Consider the following 18,129-nt stretch of genomic DNA (forward strand, 5'->3'; position numbering starts at 1 on the left):
ATTATACATGTACACTTTACTGAGGGCACCCGGACTTTTACAGGGGATTCCTTGGAGTGTGTCCCCACTGTTGAAAGATAAGTTGTACTTGTTTCCTCTTTGTCCACACAGCACAGATTTTGAGAAGACAAGGCACAAGATGGTGCTTAAAGAATATGCCCCAGCTTTGGGCTAGGTCAGGCGAGCCCTTGTTTTCTTATATAATCACACCAGAAAGGGCTGAGTCTGTGTTTCCCCAGTGGGAAGGGTGAGGTTGGCTGCCGGCTTCCCTAGGAAGGAGTCGCACATGTTGTTTCAAAGCCCTGGGGAGAAGCTTGAATAGGCTTTACGAACCCGACGGTCATCAGAGGAGCAGATGGAGGGACCTGGCCTCCTTGGGTACATTAATTGAGGGAAGGATGAGCCACAACTGAGACACTTTATTTTGATCCCCCCAAATGCGCACTAAAAACAATAAATAAAAACAGGAAACCTTATTAAATTTGAGGAATGATAGCCCAGCTTGTGCGTAACATCAATTAACATTCCATTCTTGCTGAAAGTTGATATGTTCAGACAGGAAAATGTAGACAAATTATTTCATAGGGAAGAAGGAAAGGGCAGTCTTTAATACCTGATTTTTCAGCATCTAGCTTGTGCTGCATACTCTATATTACTTATGGTAACATAAAGTAAAAAACATTAGCAACTGGGAAAGACACCGGGAGAAACTCAGACTTTACTTGAAAAAGTGATGGTTAGACTTTAATGGTAATAATAAAGGGTAGGAGTCCTGTAAGGTACTGCATGTAAATTTTTTCCCATTGTTTTATATTTTTTTATTTAAAGGAAAAATACATTTGGTATAGTAATATGTCAGTTCACAAATACATGGTGACATTTAAAGACTTGGAATTGCAATTTTTCAGACTAAATGGGTATTTATTTTTCCACTTCCTGGAAATACACATTTTTTAGTGGGTTATGTCATACAGGAACTGGGAGTCAACTTAATCTGTGGAATGTTAAAGGAACTGCAAGTTAACTGATTCGAAACTGACATTTTCTAGCCATGAGAAATGCTAATATATTACTTACCTTCCAAAGCGTGGCTCCAATGTCCCCGTCTGGTACCCTTGCTGAAGTTAATTCCTCCTTCCTCTCTCAGTGATTTCAGAGTAATATCTTATTAGTGTCTTTCATAATAACTGCTTTCTATCCTCTTTGTAATGATTTGGGAGTTTTCTGTATCAGACTGTGAGCTCTTTGAAGGAGCGGGCCTGTTGAGTAGGAATTAATTTAGGGCACTCATTGGAAGTCTGGACTGTAGGTGTAGGTGTAGGTGTGTGGATGTAACTGACCGCGCTCCATCTGATAAGGGGAGGGGTAAGACACCTAACTTTGCTGGGCTGCCTTCAGCATGGCACTCAGGTGGCGTTAGGGGGTGTTGGGTTTTTGCTGCTCCGTATACAGTCTGGCAGGCACAGGTACCCATCAGAGTAAGGGCTGTTTATACCTATTTCTTTAAAGGTTGTAGAATTAAGATGTGGGTGGTTAATTACGTCGTATACCTTAGACTTGACGAGAGGGGGCCCCTGGCCTGGATCTGATGCTTTGGAGGAGCCTGCAGTGGCCATGCTCCAGCCATTCCTCCCTTCGTGGAGCTTGAAGTCCAGGGTACCAAGGAAACATGCCTCCTAGACCCACCCCCTTCCTCACCACCACCCTGCCACACTCAGGGCGTTGACATTCTCTGACTTAATGGGGACTGCATGAGCCACTCGCAGGGTCTTCCTCCTAACAGCGGATTGTGCCTGCTGTGTGTTCGCCTTGAGCATAAGGGGCAGCAGCTTGAAGGCCGCGTGTGGACCTTTGGACTGGAATGGCTGCCTGTGAGCCTCTGAGGCCCCTTGTGATGCACAGAGCTGGGGGTGTGAAGATAAGCTGGGGCCCTTATATGTAGCGCCTGACAGAGGTTATTTTGAGCAGAAGAGTTTCTCTGAAACCATGAAAATCAAATCTGTGACCTGCTTTGAAATATTACATTTGTGGAAAACCAACGAGAAAGCAGGTTACAGGGAGGTCTGTTTCTTTTGCATATAAGTGATATGTCAAAACCACAACTTGTGATTATATAATCTCAGTGGCAGAAGTGTTTCCAGAATACATGCTTATTCGCTAGAATGACCACATGACTAGCTAAAATACTACTTAGAGTCATTCTAAAGTCAACATTTCTAAGTACTTCCCATGTCAAATATGGTGTATGGTGCAACTCATTTTTATCTGTCAAGAGAAAAGAGAAAAAGAGACCAACCACTTGGCCAGCAGTTTTGGTCATACCTGATTGTACACCCAGATCTGACAGGGAGCATCTCAGAGCAGAGCCTGGGATGTCACCAGCCACCTGATGACTCTGATAATCTTGAAGCACCGTGAACAGCAGCTCAGGGAGAAAATGTTCTTCTCTTCTCTGTTTATGATGTAAAATCTTATTTATTTTTTTCTAAACTGAACCATACAGCATGTAGGGTGATACTATTGCCATTGAGTTTGGTGTTTGGCGCATGCTTTATTAACCACCTCATTTTGAAAGTGGGGAAACTGAAACTCTGACAGGCAGTGTGTGACCAGGTTAAGTCTGGAATTCACCAAATAGATTGTCAGTGGCTTGGAGAGCCCACCACCCCCACTGTTCTCATCTTCTCCCCACCATAGGCTCCAATACTCCAGAGCATATCAAACTGTGTTCTTTGGAATTCTCTGGGTCTACAAAACATATCCAGAGGTTCCACAAATGTTCAGCAGTCCATTTTTTAATATGTATTTTAAGTCTTGCTGACATTGTAATTTAAAAAAAAAGAAAAAACTAGCTTGTGCCGCATTTTGACACACTTGGATAACACTGAGACATGCGTTTCGTGCCTCCTGGTTAACTACTTTTTTATGCAGACCTCCAGATGAAACAACTGCTGCCACACTTGCGCACACCTGATTATTGTGTAAATGTATCATCGCTTAGGAAAAATCAAGCATTCTCTTGATTCACTCCTGTGTCTGTTCTCTTAAAATCACCCAAGTGCATGGTCGTGGCAGCACACACACATCGTGCTGTCCTCGCCGTACAGGAGACCACCTGCAGGCCAGCCAGAGCAATGCCAGAGTTGACATTGCTATATCCAGATGTGATTGCCAACCCCCACGCAGTTAGAGCCACTCACTCCCTAGGACAGTCAACATAAAGCTGCCTGTGGATAGAAAGAGGTCTACACCTTAAAATGAGGTCGTTCCTTTTGGTGCCTCAGTAACTTAACATGCTGGGATGAAGGCCAGGATGGGTCTGCCTTAAACCAATTTCTGCTCTACAGTGAACAGTATTACAGTGACTTTTCAGTGTGTTTGGAGGGCCTTTATAGAATCATTAGACAAAAGATAGAATTAGCTTTTTTCCTCCAAATGCCTGTGCCTATCACATACAGTTTGGAGAAAATTTCCACTTTGTACCATGATGGAAGAGTGAGAATGTTCTCCTATCTTTTTAGTGACTTAATAAAATTCTCAGTGAATTAGAGTCCCCTTCTCCAAAGGCCTTTTTCCCCCCCATATCATCTTCCCTACTAAAAGACATCAGTGTTCTGAAAACATTTTCCACTCTGTAGAAATCACCAAAAGACAACAAGTAAATAGGAAACATGAGAAGAGACAGCTCTACAAAGTACAAAAATTCACTTGGAGATTTTTCTTATACTCGTATGGAATTGGTAAGATCCCCAAAGTTGCCTTATTTAAGATCAATCATTTATTTAATACCACAAATATTATGAAAATTGAATTGTTCACATTCCTTTTTTATGTCTCTAGCAATACATGGTTTCCTACTCAGGGTTGGTAGCATTTAATAAACACTAAAAGAATCTTGCGGATTCAGAAATTATTTGATAAACTAAGGGAGAAAATTAATAAAGTGGAGTTGGGGCATTCAGTTAACAAATAATGATCACTTTCCACGTGCCAGGCACTATCGGTGAACCTGAGAGGTGATTGTGAACAGAAATTGACAAGGTCTTTGCTCTCATAGAACATATAATCAAAATGGGGAGACAGACCTTAATCCAATAGTCACACAAACAAATATATAGTTACAAACAGAGATAAGTGCTATAAAGAAACGCAGGTCTATGAGGCCATGTGACTCAGGAACCCTCTATGGCTGGCCATCAAGGAAGCCCTCCCTGCTCAGCCGTGCCAGGATGTGGGATGCTCACAGAGGCCGCCAGCATCCTCCTCTTGGGACCCACCTGGACACAGGCCCCATGGATGTGTGCATCATACAATCCGGGCTTCTTTTCTGTGTCTGTGTTTGGAATAGCTCATTGTACAGCACCCAGTTGGCACCACCAAGTTGACAAAGTGAAACAGGACCAGAGAACGGAGAACAATGTCATCTTTTACAGGAGAAAATAAATTGTTTATGCTTGTTTCCTCTCCGTGCATGTTGTATTTACTATGGAGACCTGGCAGGGTTTGTGCCTCGGCTTGGGCAGCCGACTTGCTCCCACAGAAGCCTGCAAATGCTGCCAGTACATACTGAGTAAATCAAACCAAGAGCATTACACGAGTATAATGGAAAAAACCCAAAGCCCTGTCGCCTCAGCACCTCAGGGAAAGTGCAGGACACACCTCTGAAGCCGGAAAGGCTCCTGTAACTCCCTCCCTGCTCAGCGTCTCCTTGCCATGACACAACCAGGTCTGTTTTGTGAAAACTTCCCAGTTGCCAGTACATATTTCATAGTTAACAATGGGGTGTTTGTGCCGGTTTCGTTTTCACTTTCACCAGTGAGGGAAGTGGAACACAATGGGGCAGCGCACAGAGCTGGGAACAGGACACGTTTGCTTCAGGATTCCCAGGACTGGGTACGTGGAAAATGCCGGAGCCAAAGCAAACATGAACACCCCTCCAGATCCTCCATTACGCATTCTGAGCTGTAATAAAACATAGTTCAAGATACCATCTGATAGGTTAACTCGGCCTCTTCAGTGAAGGCAAACACTGGTGACCACAGTGAGAATGTCTCCCATGTAGAAAGATCATGTACACTCCACTCTACAGAAAGCTGCTGGAGGTGTGCGTGCATGCGGGTGGGTGTTTAATTGCACCAAGTATACTTGTGAAGTTAATCAAATGACCGCTTTCCCTGTGTATAAAAGATAGTCATTCATTTGACTCACCTAATTCTAGCTCCCCCATAAGTGGTCACTGTTGCGAATTAGTTCTGGACGAAAAAGGTTTCACTGTAATGCTACTTGCCCGGAGGATGTTTCACTCAGAAAAAGGACAGGATGTTCTCTGCTTCCTCCATATGTCCATTCAGCCAACATGTCTTAATCAAGATATGATATAGACAGGGTCTGGCTGTCACCTGGGTTTTTTTATATTCCATTATACAGACACCTTGTATGATGCCATCCCTGGCTCAGAAGCTGGAGGCAGTTTTCATGTAAAGACCAAGTATTGTCTTAAGGTTGACAACACCAAATGCTTTGGAGACGACTTGCAAGCAAAGGGTTTCTCAGGGATCCAGATGATGGAAAAAAAATTGTCTCCTCTTATTACATTTAACATTTTTATGGGACTATGCCTTCCATGCTTGGTCAAGGGCTAGCCTGACAAACTATATTTAATGAGATAATTCCATACCCTCTAAATTCACTTCACTCATTCATTCAAAGGAATACATGACATAGTCCTTGGAATTGAATATAAAACAATGTTTCTATAACTTGGGATTTTTATGTCCTCTTTAACTCTTTGGATATGTGAGCCTCTCGGTTTTACAGCTATCACTACTTACTCCCTTGAAAGAAGGAGAAAGTGTATGTATCTTCGTTTTGCTTGGGATTTGATAGTCTCATAGTGTAAGTTCCTAAGTCAAGATATGTTATTGAAATTCTGTTACATTGGGCACGTTACATTGGACATAACCATTTTCATTCACTTAATCCAAATCTTTTCCTATTTTAGTGTTTCCCACAGTGCCTTTCTGGCACGTAGTAGACACTTGTCAATACATGGTGAATTAATGAATGAATCCTCATGATTCTCCAGTGACTGATGAATGAATTCCAAACTCCATAGCTCGGCATGCAAAGTTTTTTTGCAGTGTAGTCCTCCCGTTACCACTCACACTCAGATACCACTCCCATACACATAACCTCATATTCCTCATTATCTAGCACCATCTAATGTCTCACTACCCTTTGAACTTAATTTCTCTCCCAACTCCATGTTGTCATAAGTGAATCTATGAATGAGTTTCCAACTCAGCATTTTCCGTGTTGCTGCTGGGACCATTGCATCATCAATTATAAGCATCTAAAGTTTGTTTGTTCGGGGTTTTTAAAATTTATTTTAGACGCAACTTGTAGCTCATCTTCCCAACTGCCCGTGTCACTCCCTGATAGTAACTTGAGCTCTCAGGGAGTAACATTTGCTCTTGGAATGTCTGCCTGGACAGCCATTCCTAACCTTCAGATAATTATTGTGCCTCATCGCTCCTGACCCAAGGTCACAAACCTTCGTCCACCTCCCCAGCCTGTGCAGTTACATTTTCTGTATGGTATGTTTTTTTAAAAAATTAAGATCTTTGGTGATCCTTGGAGGAATCATAGTGTCACAGGAAAAGGTTGAAAATGTGTGCATTGCCATTTCTTTTAGTCATTTTATTTAGTTCTCTTGGATCCTTGAGATGATGAGGTACCCGTCTTTGTTCATCTGTACAGGTCTCTCCAAAAGTTAAGCTCAAACTTTTCTATGATTGCTTTGTAATGCTGAATTTTCTTTCCTATTGTATAGCTAATATTCCAAGTCCGTTTCTAAGTGATGCTCTTTGGGCTGCTGAACTATTCCTCTTGTTCCTGCGCTCTGTTTTCCTGTTCTCTAAGGATTAAAACACAGGGTGAGTGACATCGCTGTGCCCAACATCTGTAAGGATACTGATGATTTTTAAATCCCTCATAAATTCGAATGTTAAACTTTATAGCGGGCTGTAGAGGAATAATCTACCTTCAAGTCTCAGGGAAGCATCCAAAAGAAAGAAGGGGAAAGCGGAGGAGAATTTACTTTAGCGCTGCTCATATATTTATTTTGAAGGCTGGCAGAATCTAAAAGTGGGGCTGTAAATTTAACAACTCAACCATAAAAACCCCAAAATAAGGGAGAAAAATCTCTACTACTTCTAGGTTTGACTACTAATATAAAGTTACAGGATTTCTATTCTTCCGCTGTGTTAAATTCTTTTTTTTTTTTCTAAAGCGATCCTTTCCTTTCTTTTCCACTTTTATTTTGGTTAATTCATTTTTAAAGGTTATGATGCTTTGAAATGTATAAAAGCTTCCTGAATACTTGCTGGCATACTTCAGTTAATAGATTTCACAATGACGTTGAATGCTATCTGCACCTTATGTAACTCTGGGTGATTTCAGTGAGGTGGGGACTGCACATGGTATCAGTTCTTGTGGGAAAATATGCTTCAGTGGCTTACTGGCACTGCTCTTGGAATGTGGCATTTAAAAGTACCTTTTTACAGTGGGAAAGAATTCTGTCAAGAATAAACAGTCTGACCTTGTTAAATGGGCCAAAGTCTGTCTGTAACCTAGTTCCAGAAAACTAGCTTTTACTAGTGTAGAAAAAGCAAATTAGAAAAATTATAACTAGGACTTTCTAAAGAATGGGAAATGTTACTATCAATTACATGAAATAAATGCCCAAAATGATGGTCTTGACATATATAAATGAACATTTCTTTACTTGACTAGGAGATCTCACTCTCTCCAGAGTAGATGAAAGATCAGGAGTACAGTGAGTTAGAAAAGCAGATTTTCTTTTTCTTGGAAAGACAAGACTGGCTTATAAAAAGGAGCTGTGGGAAGGGCCGTGTAGCCTGGACCAACCGTGGGAAGCAGGAGTAAAACTTGCCCGTTGCCCAGAGGTCTGTACACTCCGAGCCCTGGGATGCGGCAGGCTGTTCTGAACCTTTCTTTCCAGTCCTGCTTTCCCACCCACTTCAAACCCATTCACACAGCCCTGTGATCTTGCCACTCCCGACTTCTTTCCTCTTGTTTGAAACAACATGCCAGTAGATTTTGTGCCTCCATGCCGTTAGACATTCTTCTCTCCGCGTAGATTGCCTTTCCCCTTTTCAGCCTCATAAACTCCTACTCATTCTTCAAGACTCAGTGCAAATGGCACCTCCTCCCTGAAGTCAGCCTGACGCTCTAGAACGGGTCGGCAAACTGCGGCTCACGCGCCACCTGTGGGCTGTTCTTGGGGTACGTACATGTGGCTCTGAAATAAAATCGAAAATGAAAATAAAACTATCATAGTTTCATTTATAAAATTTCTAAAGGGTATTATTCACATAATGGTGAATATGTAAAAATATATTTATGGCTCTCAAATAAATTTTAAATTGTTGTGAGGGACAGGATTGGCTCTTCCAGGGGTCGGCAAACCTTAGAGACGGAACGTACCCAAAGAGCTGCATGTGGCTCGCGAGCCACAGTTTGCCGATCCCTGTTCTAGAATAAAGTCAGGCAGTGCCTCTTCTGTGTACTTACGATTTGCCTCTAATATATGGTATATAATGTGAATGAAGGCAGAAAAGGGAGAGGGTAGAAACTAGAGATAGCTAAATGCAGATCTAGAGAAAAGGGGGGAATACACATCCATGCCACAGTGTGACATGAAATTAACCTTATGCGGGGAGGGGAAAGGGGAAAAAAAGAGTAATATTCCTTTTAGTCAAATAAGTGCCTGTGGTCATAAATCTCTTTGTATTATACTGTTGTTGATAATAATGTAGAGCCATGCTCAGGACACAGCAGTCACTACTGATCATTGCTATTTTTATTGCCAGTTGTATAAATATATAGATAGTAATATCTTATGATACACATTTCCATTCAAAATGAAATAAATTGTATGGAGTCTGCATAAGACATCTCACTGGTAATTATGTAAATCAGAAGTTTTCTAATGGTTTAATGTTTACCAGATTGTATTTAAGATGAATCTATCATAAAATGACTTTTCTTTTCATTTACAGATAGAGCCTTTATCTAAAAATATGTCTTTTCATCAGGACTTACATGACAGATGCTTCAGCTTCTTAGGCCTAAAAACCCAGTAACATGGTTGCGTTCTATCTAATTAGCCACCTGTCTTTCTGTTTCTCTTTTTTCATCCCCAGAATCCAGCTTTTACTAAAGTTGGCAAATTATATACCTCACATGTGGTCATTATATGACTAAACCCTAATGAGGGATATGTAATGTCAACAGCCACAAAATACCATAATTTACTCTTCATTAGACAACAAGCACCTTGAGAGAAGAAACCCGGCATCACATATATTATGTGCACTAAATAGTAATTGGTAATGAGGATGTACTTTTAAGATGTTTATATCCGTTATAAAAGTAACATATACTCATTATAGGCAAATTTGTGTGGTCTCAGAGTCTCTCTTGCATTCTCTTGCATTCATTTTTTTTTAATGGTAAAATGGATTTGTTTTTCAAGTTTCAAAGTCGGAAAGTCAAAATGGGGTTTGAAAGAAAGACGTCAATAAAGGTGTAGAATATTTTTTCAGCCCTTTGTGAGATTGTTCTCATCCAGGGGCTGCTCACAATCACCTTTCTTCCCTCATTGCTCCTAAGGAATAACAAGTTTAGGAATTAGGTATTGGATATAATTCCAGTAAGAGTCTGTTGAGTTTGAGGATGTTTTTTACAAAACTAAATAAAAATTGCACCATCACCACCACATGCTCCCCCAACCCCCAAACATCATACACTTGATAATGGCCATTTCTCTTAAAAGAACACTGTCACTTTCTTGAGGCCAGATGTTAAGTTGGAAAGGTTTGGGAAGATATCAGAGTTTAAAACATTATATGACCGGCGTTTGTTTAGAGTGTATGTGTGTGTGTGTGTGTGTGTGTGTGTGTGTGTGTGTGTGTGTGTTTCTTTATCTCATCAGGTATTGGTGAATAAATAGTTCACACCCTCCCAGAGAATGCGTCCTTTCTTTTCTTTAAACAGTGACTCCATTGATCCTGTTTTAGAATTTCTTCCCTTGTTTCTCTCTTCCTTCTTGGTAACATTGTTTTTGAAGCCTTAAATTGAGTCAGGAGTTCCCAGAATATTGCTTTTTCTCTTCTACCATTTTCAACTATAGGCAAAGAGGTTTTTCCCCCCCCCCAAAAAAAAGTCATACTTCATTCCAGGCACTACAGCATAGCACATCGGTTAAGAAGGTAGATTCTGGACTCACACCTGTTATTTGAAGTTTATCTTGCTATTTAACAGGCTGTGTGACCTTAAATTAATTTTTTAGCTTCTCTGTGTTTGGGGTTTCTTATTTGTTTAAAATAGCCATACCTTCCTTATAGAATTATTGTAGGAATTAACTAAGTTGACACATGAAAAGAATAAGTACTCAATAAAGTCCTGTAATTGAATTACATAATAGTAATATTCATCTTTGCACCTGAACATGAAGACAGGTGCAGAAATGAGTGTAACCAATTAAACCATTTTCCTACTGCCGACCAGTTACCTAAGGACCACTCGTCAGGTTTCGGTTACTAATATCTCAGGGAGACCATTCTCTCCTTTTTCATTATTAAAGTTTTCCTCAAAAGGCAGAACATTTCCAGTATTCCTGAAATGAATGTGTTGAGGAAATCTTTCCACTCCCACTATTCTTTAAACAGCGCCGAAGTTTGGAAAATTCTTTCCAAGAGTATACACGCATGTACCTGGTCCTTGCATACAGGAAATTGAATATGCAAATCCAGAAAGCTGAAGAATTAGCGCTAAGAGACTGAGAATGGGTGAACATGTTACTGTGAATGAACTGTAGCAATCCGACAAACTGTCTGGCTTTCAGACACCATCACTCAGTGTGAGCTCTCAGGGTCCCAGAAACCCAATGCTGTTTTTCAGTCCTTGCTCCCTGCCTGCTTTCACCTGCCAGGCAAGGAAATAGGGTAGGAGAAGAGAAACTTGAATTTTGATCCCATAGCACAAACCTTCATGATTGTACTTTTTTTTTTCTTTACCACCTACAGGACCGACTCTAGAAAGATAATAAAACATTTTTTTTCGATAAGTTCATGTTCTGTATTTAATCTCCGTAGAGAGGAGGGTAGATGACCGAAAAGTAATAATTCCTAAATTATGAAAGTAAATTTCTTTCCTTGCTCTAGTCAGAAAGGGCCTTTTAATCTTATTTCTAGACTAAACCATTCTATACTCCAGTTATCACTTTTGCTTGGGGGCAGGTGCTCAGTAGTTAATATTCAGAAAGTTTCATTTTCCAAATAAGTTAGATTCTTCCCCGGTCAATAAGTGACTCATTGTACAATGGATTAGGAATTAATATCACAAATGACATACACTTCTTTCCCATGATCTGCTTAAGATGTGTCACATAAGAACTCTTCCAGCTATTAACCTTTCAAAAAAATTAGTTGAAAGAAATTCCTGAGGCTTTCAGCCCAGCCCTTGTATAACCTGCGCTGTCTTGTTTTGTTTTACAAAGCCATGCAGGAATGCCCCCCATTCACAAAAGGAGCTGGTACCTAAGCCAATAACTCAGTGGCATATTCAGTCTGCCATTCAGGGAATCTGTGTGTGGCATTTGCTACAATTGCTTACTCTCTAACTTAGTGTTTAAGAACAATTGTCTTAGTATTGTTCTTATCAACCTAGCGCCAGAGTCAGTATTCAGATTAAACCAAGATACTGTGTCTGAAGAAAACGTACTCTGGCTTTTCTTAGATTCAAGGTAAAGGTGTGGTTTGGCCACATAAGCAGCATTGTGTGGAAATGCAAGGCAGGCGCTTCTGCAACATGACCTGACTGGGATCTAGCTCTCTTCCCACAGTTCCTGCTCTGAGCTCCCACAGCACTTCTTAAGCCACCCAACTCAGCCTTTTCATGAAGACTTTTACTCTCTACTGAAGCTTAATGTGACTTTCTTTCTTTCTTTCTTTCTTTTAAATGCTGCCCAAAGCTCCTTGAGATCAGGGACAATGACTTATGTTTGTTAAGCATGCTTAGCATTGTTAGCGTAGACCAGAAACCTAGGAGACCCGGTGATGTTTGGTGAATAACTACGTGTAATACTCTTCTGTTGGTGCCTATAGGACCTTGTAATGGAAATACCACTACTATTCCAGATATTTTATTACTATTAATGTGTATATGTAGAATTCTAAGTACAGAGTTTACTCACAAGATAAAGACATTTTTAGATAAACAAAAACCAAGAGTGTTTACCCCTAGCTTTTCACTAAAGAAACTTCTAAAGGACATACTTCAAAGAGATGGAAAATAATCCTCAAAGGAATGTCTGAGATGCAAGAAAGAATGGCGTGTACATAAATAGGGTAAATACGTCCAAATAAGTTATTAATCACAGTAAATGTAAATGTAAATGTACAAAACTCACCAGTTAAAAGATAGAGAATGTTAGGTGGCATTTTTAAAATATTTTTCTAATACCGACTGGGTGCTTTTTCAAGAAATGTAAAACTTTGATCCTCTGCTGGTGGGAACATAAAATGGTACACTACTTAGCAAAATAATTTGACATTAGCGCTGTAGTTTAACATGCGCAATCCATGAAACCCTGGGATTTCTTTCCTAGTGACATACCTTAGAGAAATCTGCACTTATGCAGCAAGAGTTATATTCAGGAAAATTCATAGCAACATTGTTGTAAAGGCAGAAACTGAAACAACCCAAATATTCACAGACAAATGAATGATTAATCGACCTTGGTATATTCACATAATAAAACTATACAGCAGTGACAATGAAAATGAATGAACTACAACTATAGGCAATAACATGGAGGAATCTTAGAAACAGTATTGAATGAAAAAAAAAACAAACTGAAGAAAGTTATAAAGCGTATGAAATACCCAACGGGACAGCATCACAAGCAGCAAGCCTGCCTGTCATTCCTTTTCTGGGTCTCCGTTCAGGTCGATGGCCCCACCATCTACCCTGTCACCCAGGCCAGAAACCTGGGACTTGTCCTAGATTTCTTTTCTCTCCCCTCTGTCTCATTAAAAATTATCCCTCATAAATCTCCTCTCCTCATTGCTGTAGGACTTGGGTCCTCCTGCCAGGGCACCTTGAGGCGTTCCCTGCCTCAAAGATTATCTCTGGTTTCATCCTCCGTTGTTACCAGCGCATATTCATTCTAAAATGCAAATCTGACATACAACACCTGCATTATACTCTTAAGTGCCTTCCCTTCCCTCAGGATAAAGTCTTGGCTCCATCATCTGGCACTCGAGGTCGTTATCATCTGGTCCTTGCAACTTCCTGCTCCTCAACCTTGCTGCTCCAGCTCTTCCCTCTGCCAGTCAGGCCTTCTGAAGCCTCTAACACTATATACCCCTGTTCTGCACCCTGCTCTACCTTTAAAGAGTTGGTGTGTATATAACATTTGCTGATAGAGCCAGGCACCTGCAAAGTACTTTATGGACCTGACATCACATGATTCTCAATCGCCCTATGAAGTAGGTACTGTGATTCCCCATTTTTCAGAGGACACAAAGGCATGGAGAAGCTAATATAGTTCACCAGGGTGGTGCAGCTCATAAACAAAGAGCCAGGATTTTAACCCAGGCTGTCAAATTATATGTCTGTACCTGGTACATGAGCTTTTGCAATTGGTAGTTACACGGCTGCCTCCCCCGCTCAACGGTGCGCTTTTGAGTGCAGATACCGTGTCTTCAGCCATCTTCCTATCATCTGTATAACTGGGATCCAGCGCTTGTCACATAGTAGGCACATTAGTATATGCAGGGATGAAGGAGTCATTGAAGTGATGTAAAGTCTCATAAACTGCATGAGACGTGATAACTGAGAGTGTGCAGGGGTAGGATAGATATAGCAGTATTTCAGCCACCATGTATTTTGTCCCTGAGGACCTCACAGAAGTAAGAATGTTGTTGCTGCCTTTGAGAAGAATTTGGTTTAAATGAAAAACTTAAGTAGTTGAACGAATTTAAATATTGAGTTTTAAAAGTTATTTTCATTCCTGTTACCAGTGGACATTATTAATATTTATAGGAAGCAACTTACCTTGTTAAGGATTCACCATGTCTAATAGCTAACAGCAACAGCCATTTAATTACTGGCTTCATCAAGATGTACAGCAGACAGACTTCCTAGTGCTTTGAAAACTGCTGGCCACTTTTCATACCAGCCTTGCTTTGCGAGGGGTCTTAAACAAGTGTAAGCTTTCTGTCTTCCGATGGTAAATTAGCTTTATCAGTTAAAATGGAAGGGAGGCTTCCCAACCCAGTTGAGATGTCAAGATTATTCATCTTGCAGAAGAAAGATCTCAGTTACTATTTTAAATGCAAAACGAATATGCTTAAAATATGAGTATACTTATATTAAGTATGTGGTTTCTGGAACTGTCCTCATGGTCTCCGATGTTCTTTGTAATAGCAACATGCTTATTTCATAAACCAGAGCCCATATAGGAAAAAGCTTCTCTCCCCCTACACCCCCCATGCAAAGGCTTATGACTGAATGAGGAAAAAAATTAATTACATGAATATTAAGAGGTTACTTATCTATTATAGCATTGGGCCACAAGTTGACTAATTAGAAGGAATGCTGGTTGGAAAGCTGCCACAGATCTGCTCCTTTCACTTAGAGGGCCACAGGCTGAAGCCAGTGATTGTGCGTGACAGACCCTGGGAACAATGGTGCAGCGCACAGGCCGTCCAGATGAAGCATGCTCGTCTGAATTACTCCAACGACGGGGTGGCCTACAGGCAAACAAAATGGTTAAACAATACATAATCAAGTTTTTATTTGGTATTTCCTGCGAGGCTATACCAGTTGCCAGGGAGTGGACTGTATTTTTTTCTTTGGCTGTATTAATTGTTGATCATAGCTGGCAGAGCACCAAACAGGGACAGATAAGGGGGAAAATGGCATCTGGACATTAAAGGCCCAAGTGTACTGGGGGGGGAAAGAAAGCACAAAAAATTACAGCATATATCAGGAATTTTCCAACTAACGATGTGCGGATGTGGTAGCGCAAGGGGAAAAGAGCCAAACTGAGCTTGCTTTGTTCACTAAGAGAGGCCCCCCTGTAACATTCCTTTTAGCTGTGCATATTTTGGCTTCATTTGTACAGTTTTAACTTTATACTGTGTGTGGAGAAGCTCAGTTGTAACTGGTTATTCCTAATAATTACATTGCAATAATTAAAGTTCATGGATAGCTGTTATGTCCTTAGTTATTTAGACGCTGTTTCAAAAACTAAGTCTAAGCTGAAAACGTCTTTTAAGTGACATGCCATTACTGTATAAAAGATGGCAACAATTATTTTCTTTGATTTCACAACAGTTTTTCTTTTTTTAAAGACAGTGTTCATTTATGGAGACAAACAAGAAACAATGTCTTAAAAACGTGGGATATGAGGGGGGTTTCCAGACTGGGAGTGACTAGATCTTATAGCCTGCAAATAAAATTGTCCCCAACTGGTTTGTGAAAACATGAAAATTTGTGATAGGGATAATCCTTTGCTACTTTTAGATTCCATTTAAAGTGCAAAAGTAATATATAAATACTAGTAAATCTATTGCAGAAACAAAGTATTGCCGTTTCATGACCTCAGTTGGAAGTCATATGTTACTGTTTTAATTCAGTAATAAAATGAAAAATCTCCAACTGAACCCAGCTCCCTTCTTGAAAGATTGATAAGTCTTGGCATCCCCAGTAATAATAATTATAATGTATACCAAACCGTTAGAGCTGTGAAATATATTTGCCAGGAGCTTCTTTTGCAATGGCGGTGATCTGTCTGCATGTATGGCTCTCAGACCCCGTGGTTACACCTGCAGTCTTTGAGGCTACACTGGGTTTGAACTCTAGCTCTGACACATGGTTAGCTGTGGGACTTTACTATAGTTATTAATGTATTCTGAACATCAGTTTCTTACCTAGAGTATGGGGGGGGGGGGGGAAGCAGTGCTTATCTCACAGGATTATTATAGGATTTAAATGACACAAAATTCATAAAATTCTTAGTGAAGTACCTGGCATCCGGAAAACCCCCAATGAACTCTGGCTATTGTTATTACATCTTCTGTGTTGTGAAGCTCTGGGGTTTCTTTTAGCTTCTCAAAACATTGTTTCTAGTCAGTGTCTGCATTTAGAGTTGAAGATACTTAATCACTCATTGACTTCTACAGCAGATAGCAAGGATCGGGTTGTTTGGTCTGCAGTGGAAGCCGGGGCAGTGGTTTTGGTCACTCTCAAAACATTCTTTGAGAAGCTGAAACTTTAATCACTTTTCAGATGCACTTATTAAACCCAATTACTAGTTGAGAGAAACTGAAAAACATTATCCTCAAATAGCATCATTCTTCTCAAAATGGACTTCTAACTACAGGACACACATGCTTTCTGATGTTATGGACAGCTGCCTGGTAGCAAAAAGGCCAGCCATTTCTGTCTCATATGTTATTGAATGATTTTCATAAGACTTATTTTAATGCCTTTTGTGCATGTTGTTAACATTTTCTGGTGTTTATTCTTCATTTTTGTCCCTAGAAGTCTTAACCCTTAACCTTAAACATGTGTTAGGGGGGCATAGACTCTGAATATTAGAGTTGCATGATTCGTTTCAACACCCCAGGAATTTAGGGTTGTCTTCGTTCCATAAAGGGCAACAGTATTTAATGATGATCAATGTATACATCCCAAACATTTTTAAATCCACAAAATATCTCATAGGCATGAGATAGACATTCGTTAACATAGACTTGAGTCCTTGCCATCAGACCAGGTTTTCTGAAAGTAAATCTTCATGTCCTGAGAACATTTTGAGGCCTTAAATAATATTATTGTTGAGTAACTTCTTGTGAATCCTTGAGTAAAGACTGTAATAGAACATACACGTATGTGGTACGTTGTTGTTGTTTTTTAATAGGATCTAATTAGCATTAGGAATAAAAGATTATTAATTCTCCCCCACCTAAACAATAACAATTATAATAATAAGCCGAATGTGGTCAGCTTTAACTTAAAACTGGAAAACGCCCTTTTCATTTCTACAATTGGCCTTTTCTCTTCAGCTGCTTTTTAAGTTGGGCTGTTAGCAATTTAGCCTGTCTTTAATTTTAAGCACCATTCTTCCAGTCCGGAGATCCCTATAGGAAGCCCCACTCTCCTAGCCTCGCCTCTCATTGGCTAGCTGGGAAAAGAGCATTTCTGCATAAATTGGATGCTTCCTTCTCCCCTGGAGACCAAATATGCTCATGTTTCACAATCCCCTGGTTTGTAAGCTTGAGTCCATTGCCTGAAGCTGGAAACTTTCACTTTGTAGAACACAGCACACATCGAAATCCAGATTTAATCCCCTTGACGTGCCCGTGGGTCCGATAGGAGATTGAATACATGCTTCTTAATCCAGTGTTTCTGAGCTGCCCCGACTGAAATCAGAAACCGATGTGCGTGAGAAGAGGTGTCCTTCAAAGAAAGGTATTTCCTTTGTGCAGCCCCAATGCGCACAGAATCCAAGGGGTTAACCTGAGAGCTGCTTTGAAAACAGAGGCGAAGGTCACTGGCGGCAACAGCAAAGACTTTTAAAGCCGTCCGTCCTGAGCCTTTCACCCTGCCTTTCCCACCCAGGGGATTGTAAACATTGGCTCCCAGCCACCACGTCCCACAGCACAAAACTTCTCTGTGCTTTCAGCATATACGTGTATGCTTTTGCATGGAAGCTGAAGCAAAGGCGCATTATTGCTGCGAGCACAGAGAGCATGTTTCTGTTCAATGAAAGGGGAGGAATCCTGTGCCGCTGGAATGCCAAAGCCGGCAGATACGCTATTGAGCGGTGTTTCACATGGAACTTAGCTGCTGCTCTGAGCCTGACTTTTCTCAAGGCAAAAGAATGTGTAGAATGCTGTCACTTAATCAGAACCCAGAAGAGCTCTTTTATCTGCCATTTGTTAGGAACTGGCCATATTAGCCCTTATCTTTGTCCTTTAGCCCCATCCAGTGCCCTCGGATATGAGAACTGTTAACATAAAAGGACTTATT

The 18,129-nt window shown here is 40.6% G+C and overlaps 1 protein-coding gene across 2 annotated transcripts in view; it reads left to right on the plus strand.

Moving 5' to 3' along the window:
- Window positions 1–14,716, plus strand: part of CDK6 (cyclin dependent kinase 6) — a 128,401-nt gene extending 113,685 nt beyond the window's left edge. Inside the window, exon 4 of one of the 2 annotated variants that reach the window (XM_019627598.1) lies at window positions 14,655–14,716. In XM_019627598.1, the coding sequence (XP_019483143.1) occupies window positions 14,655–14,672 (18 nt within the window). In that variant the 3' untranslated portion in view covers window positions 14,673–14,716. Of the gene's footprint in view, window positions 1–6,832; window positions 6,869–14,654 lie in introns of those variants that run through there. The other variant, XM_019627597.1, reaches the window with a different exon arrangement.
- The last annotated feature ends 3,413 nt before the right edge of the window (window positions 14,717–18,129 follow it).

This window comes from Hipposideros armiger, unplaced genomic scaffold (genome assembly GCF_001890085.2).
Source record: "Hipposideros armiger isolate ML-2016 unplaced genomic scaffold, ASM189008v1 scaffold_737, whole genome shotgun sequence".
NCBI classification, from domain to species: domain Eukaryota; kingdom Metazoa; phylum Chordata; class Mammalia; order Chiroptera; family Hipposideridae; genus Hipposideros; species Hipposideros armiger.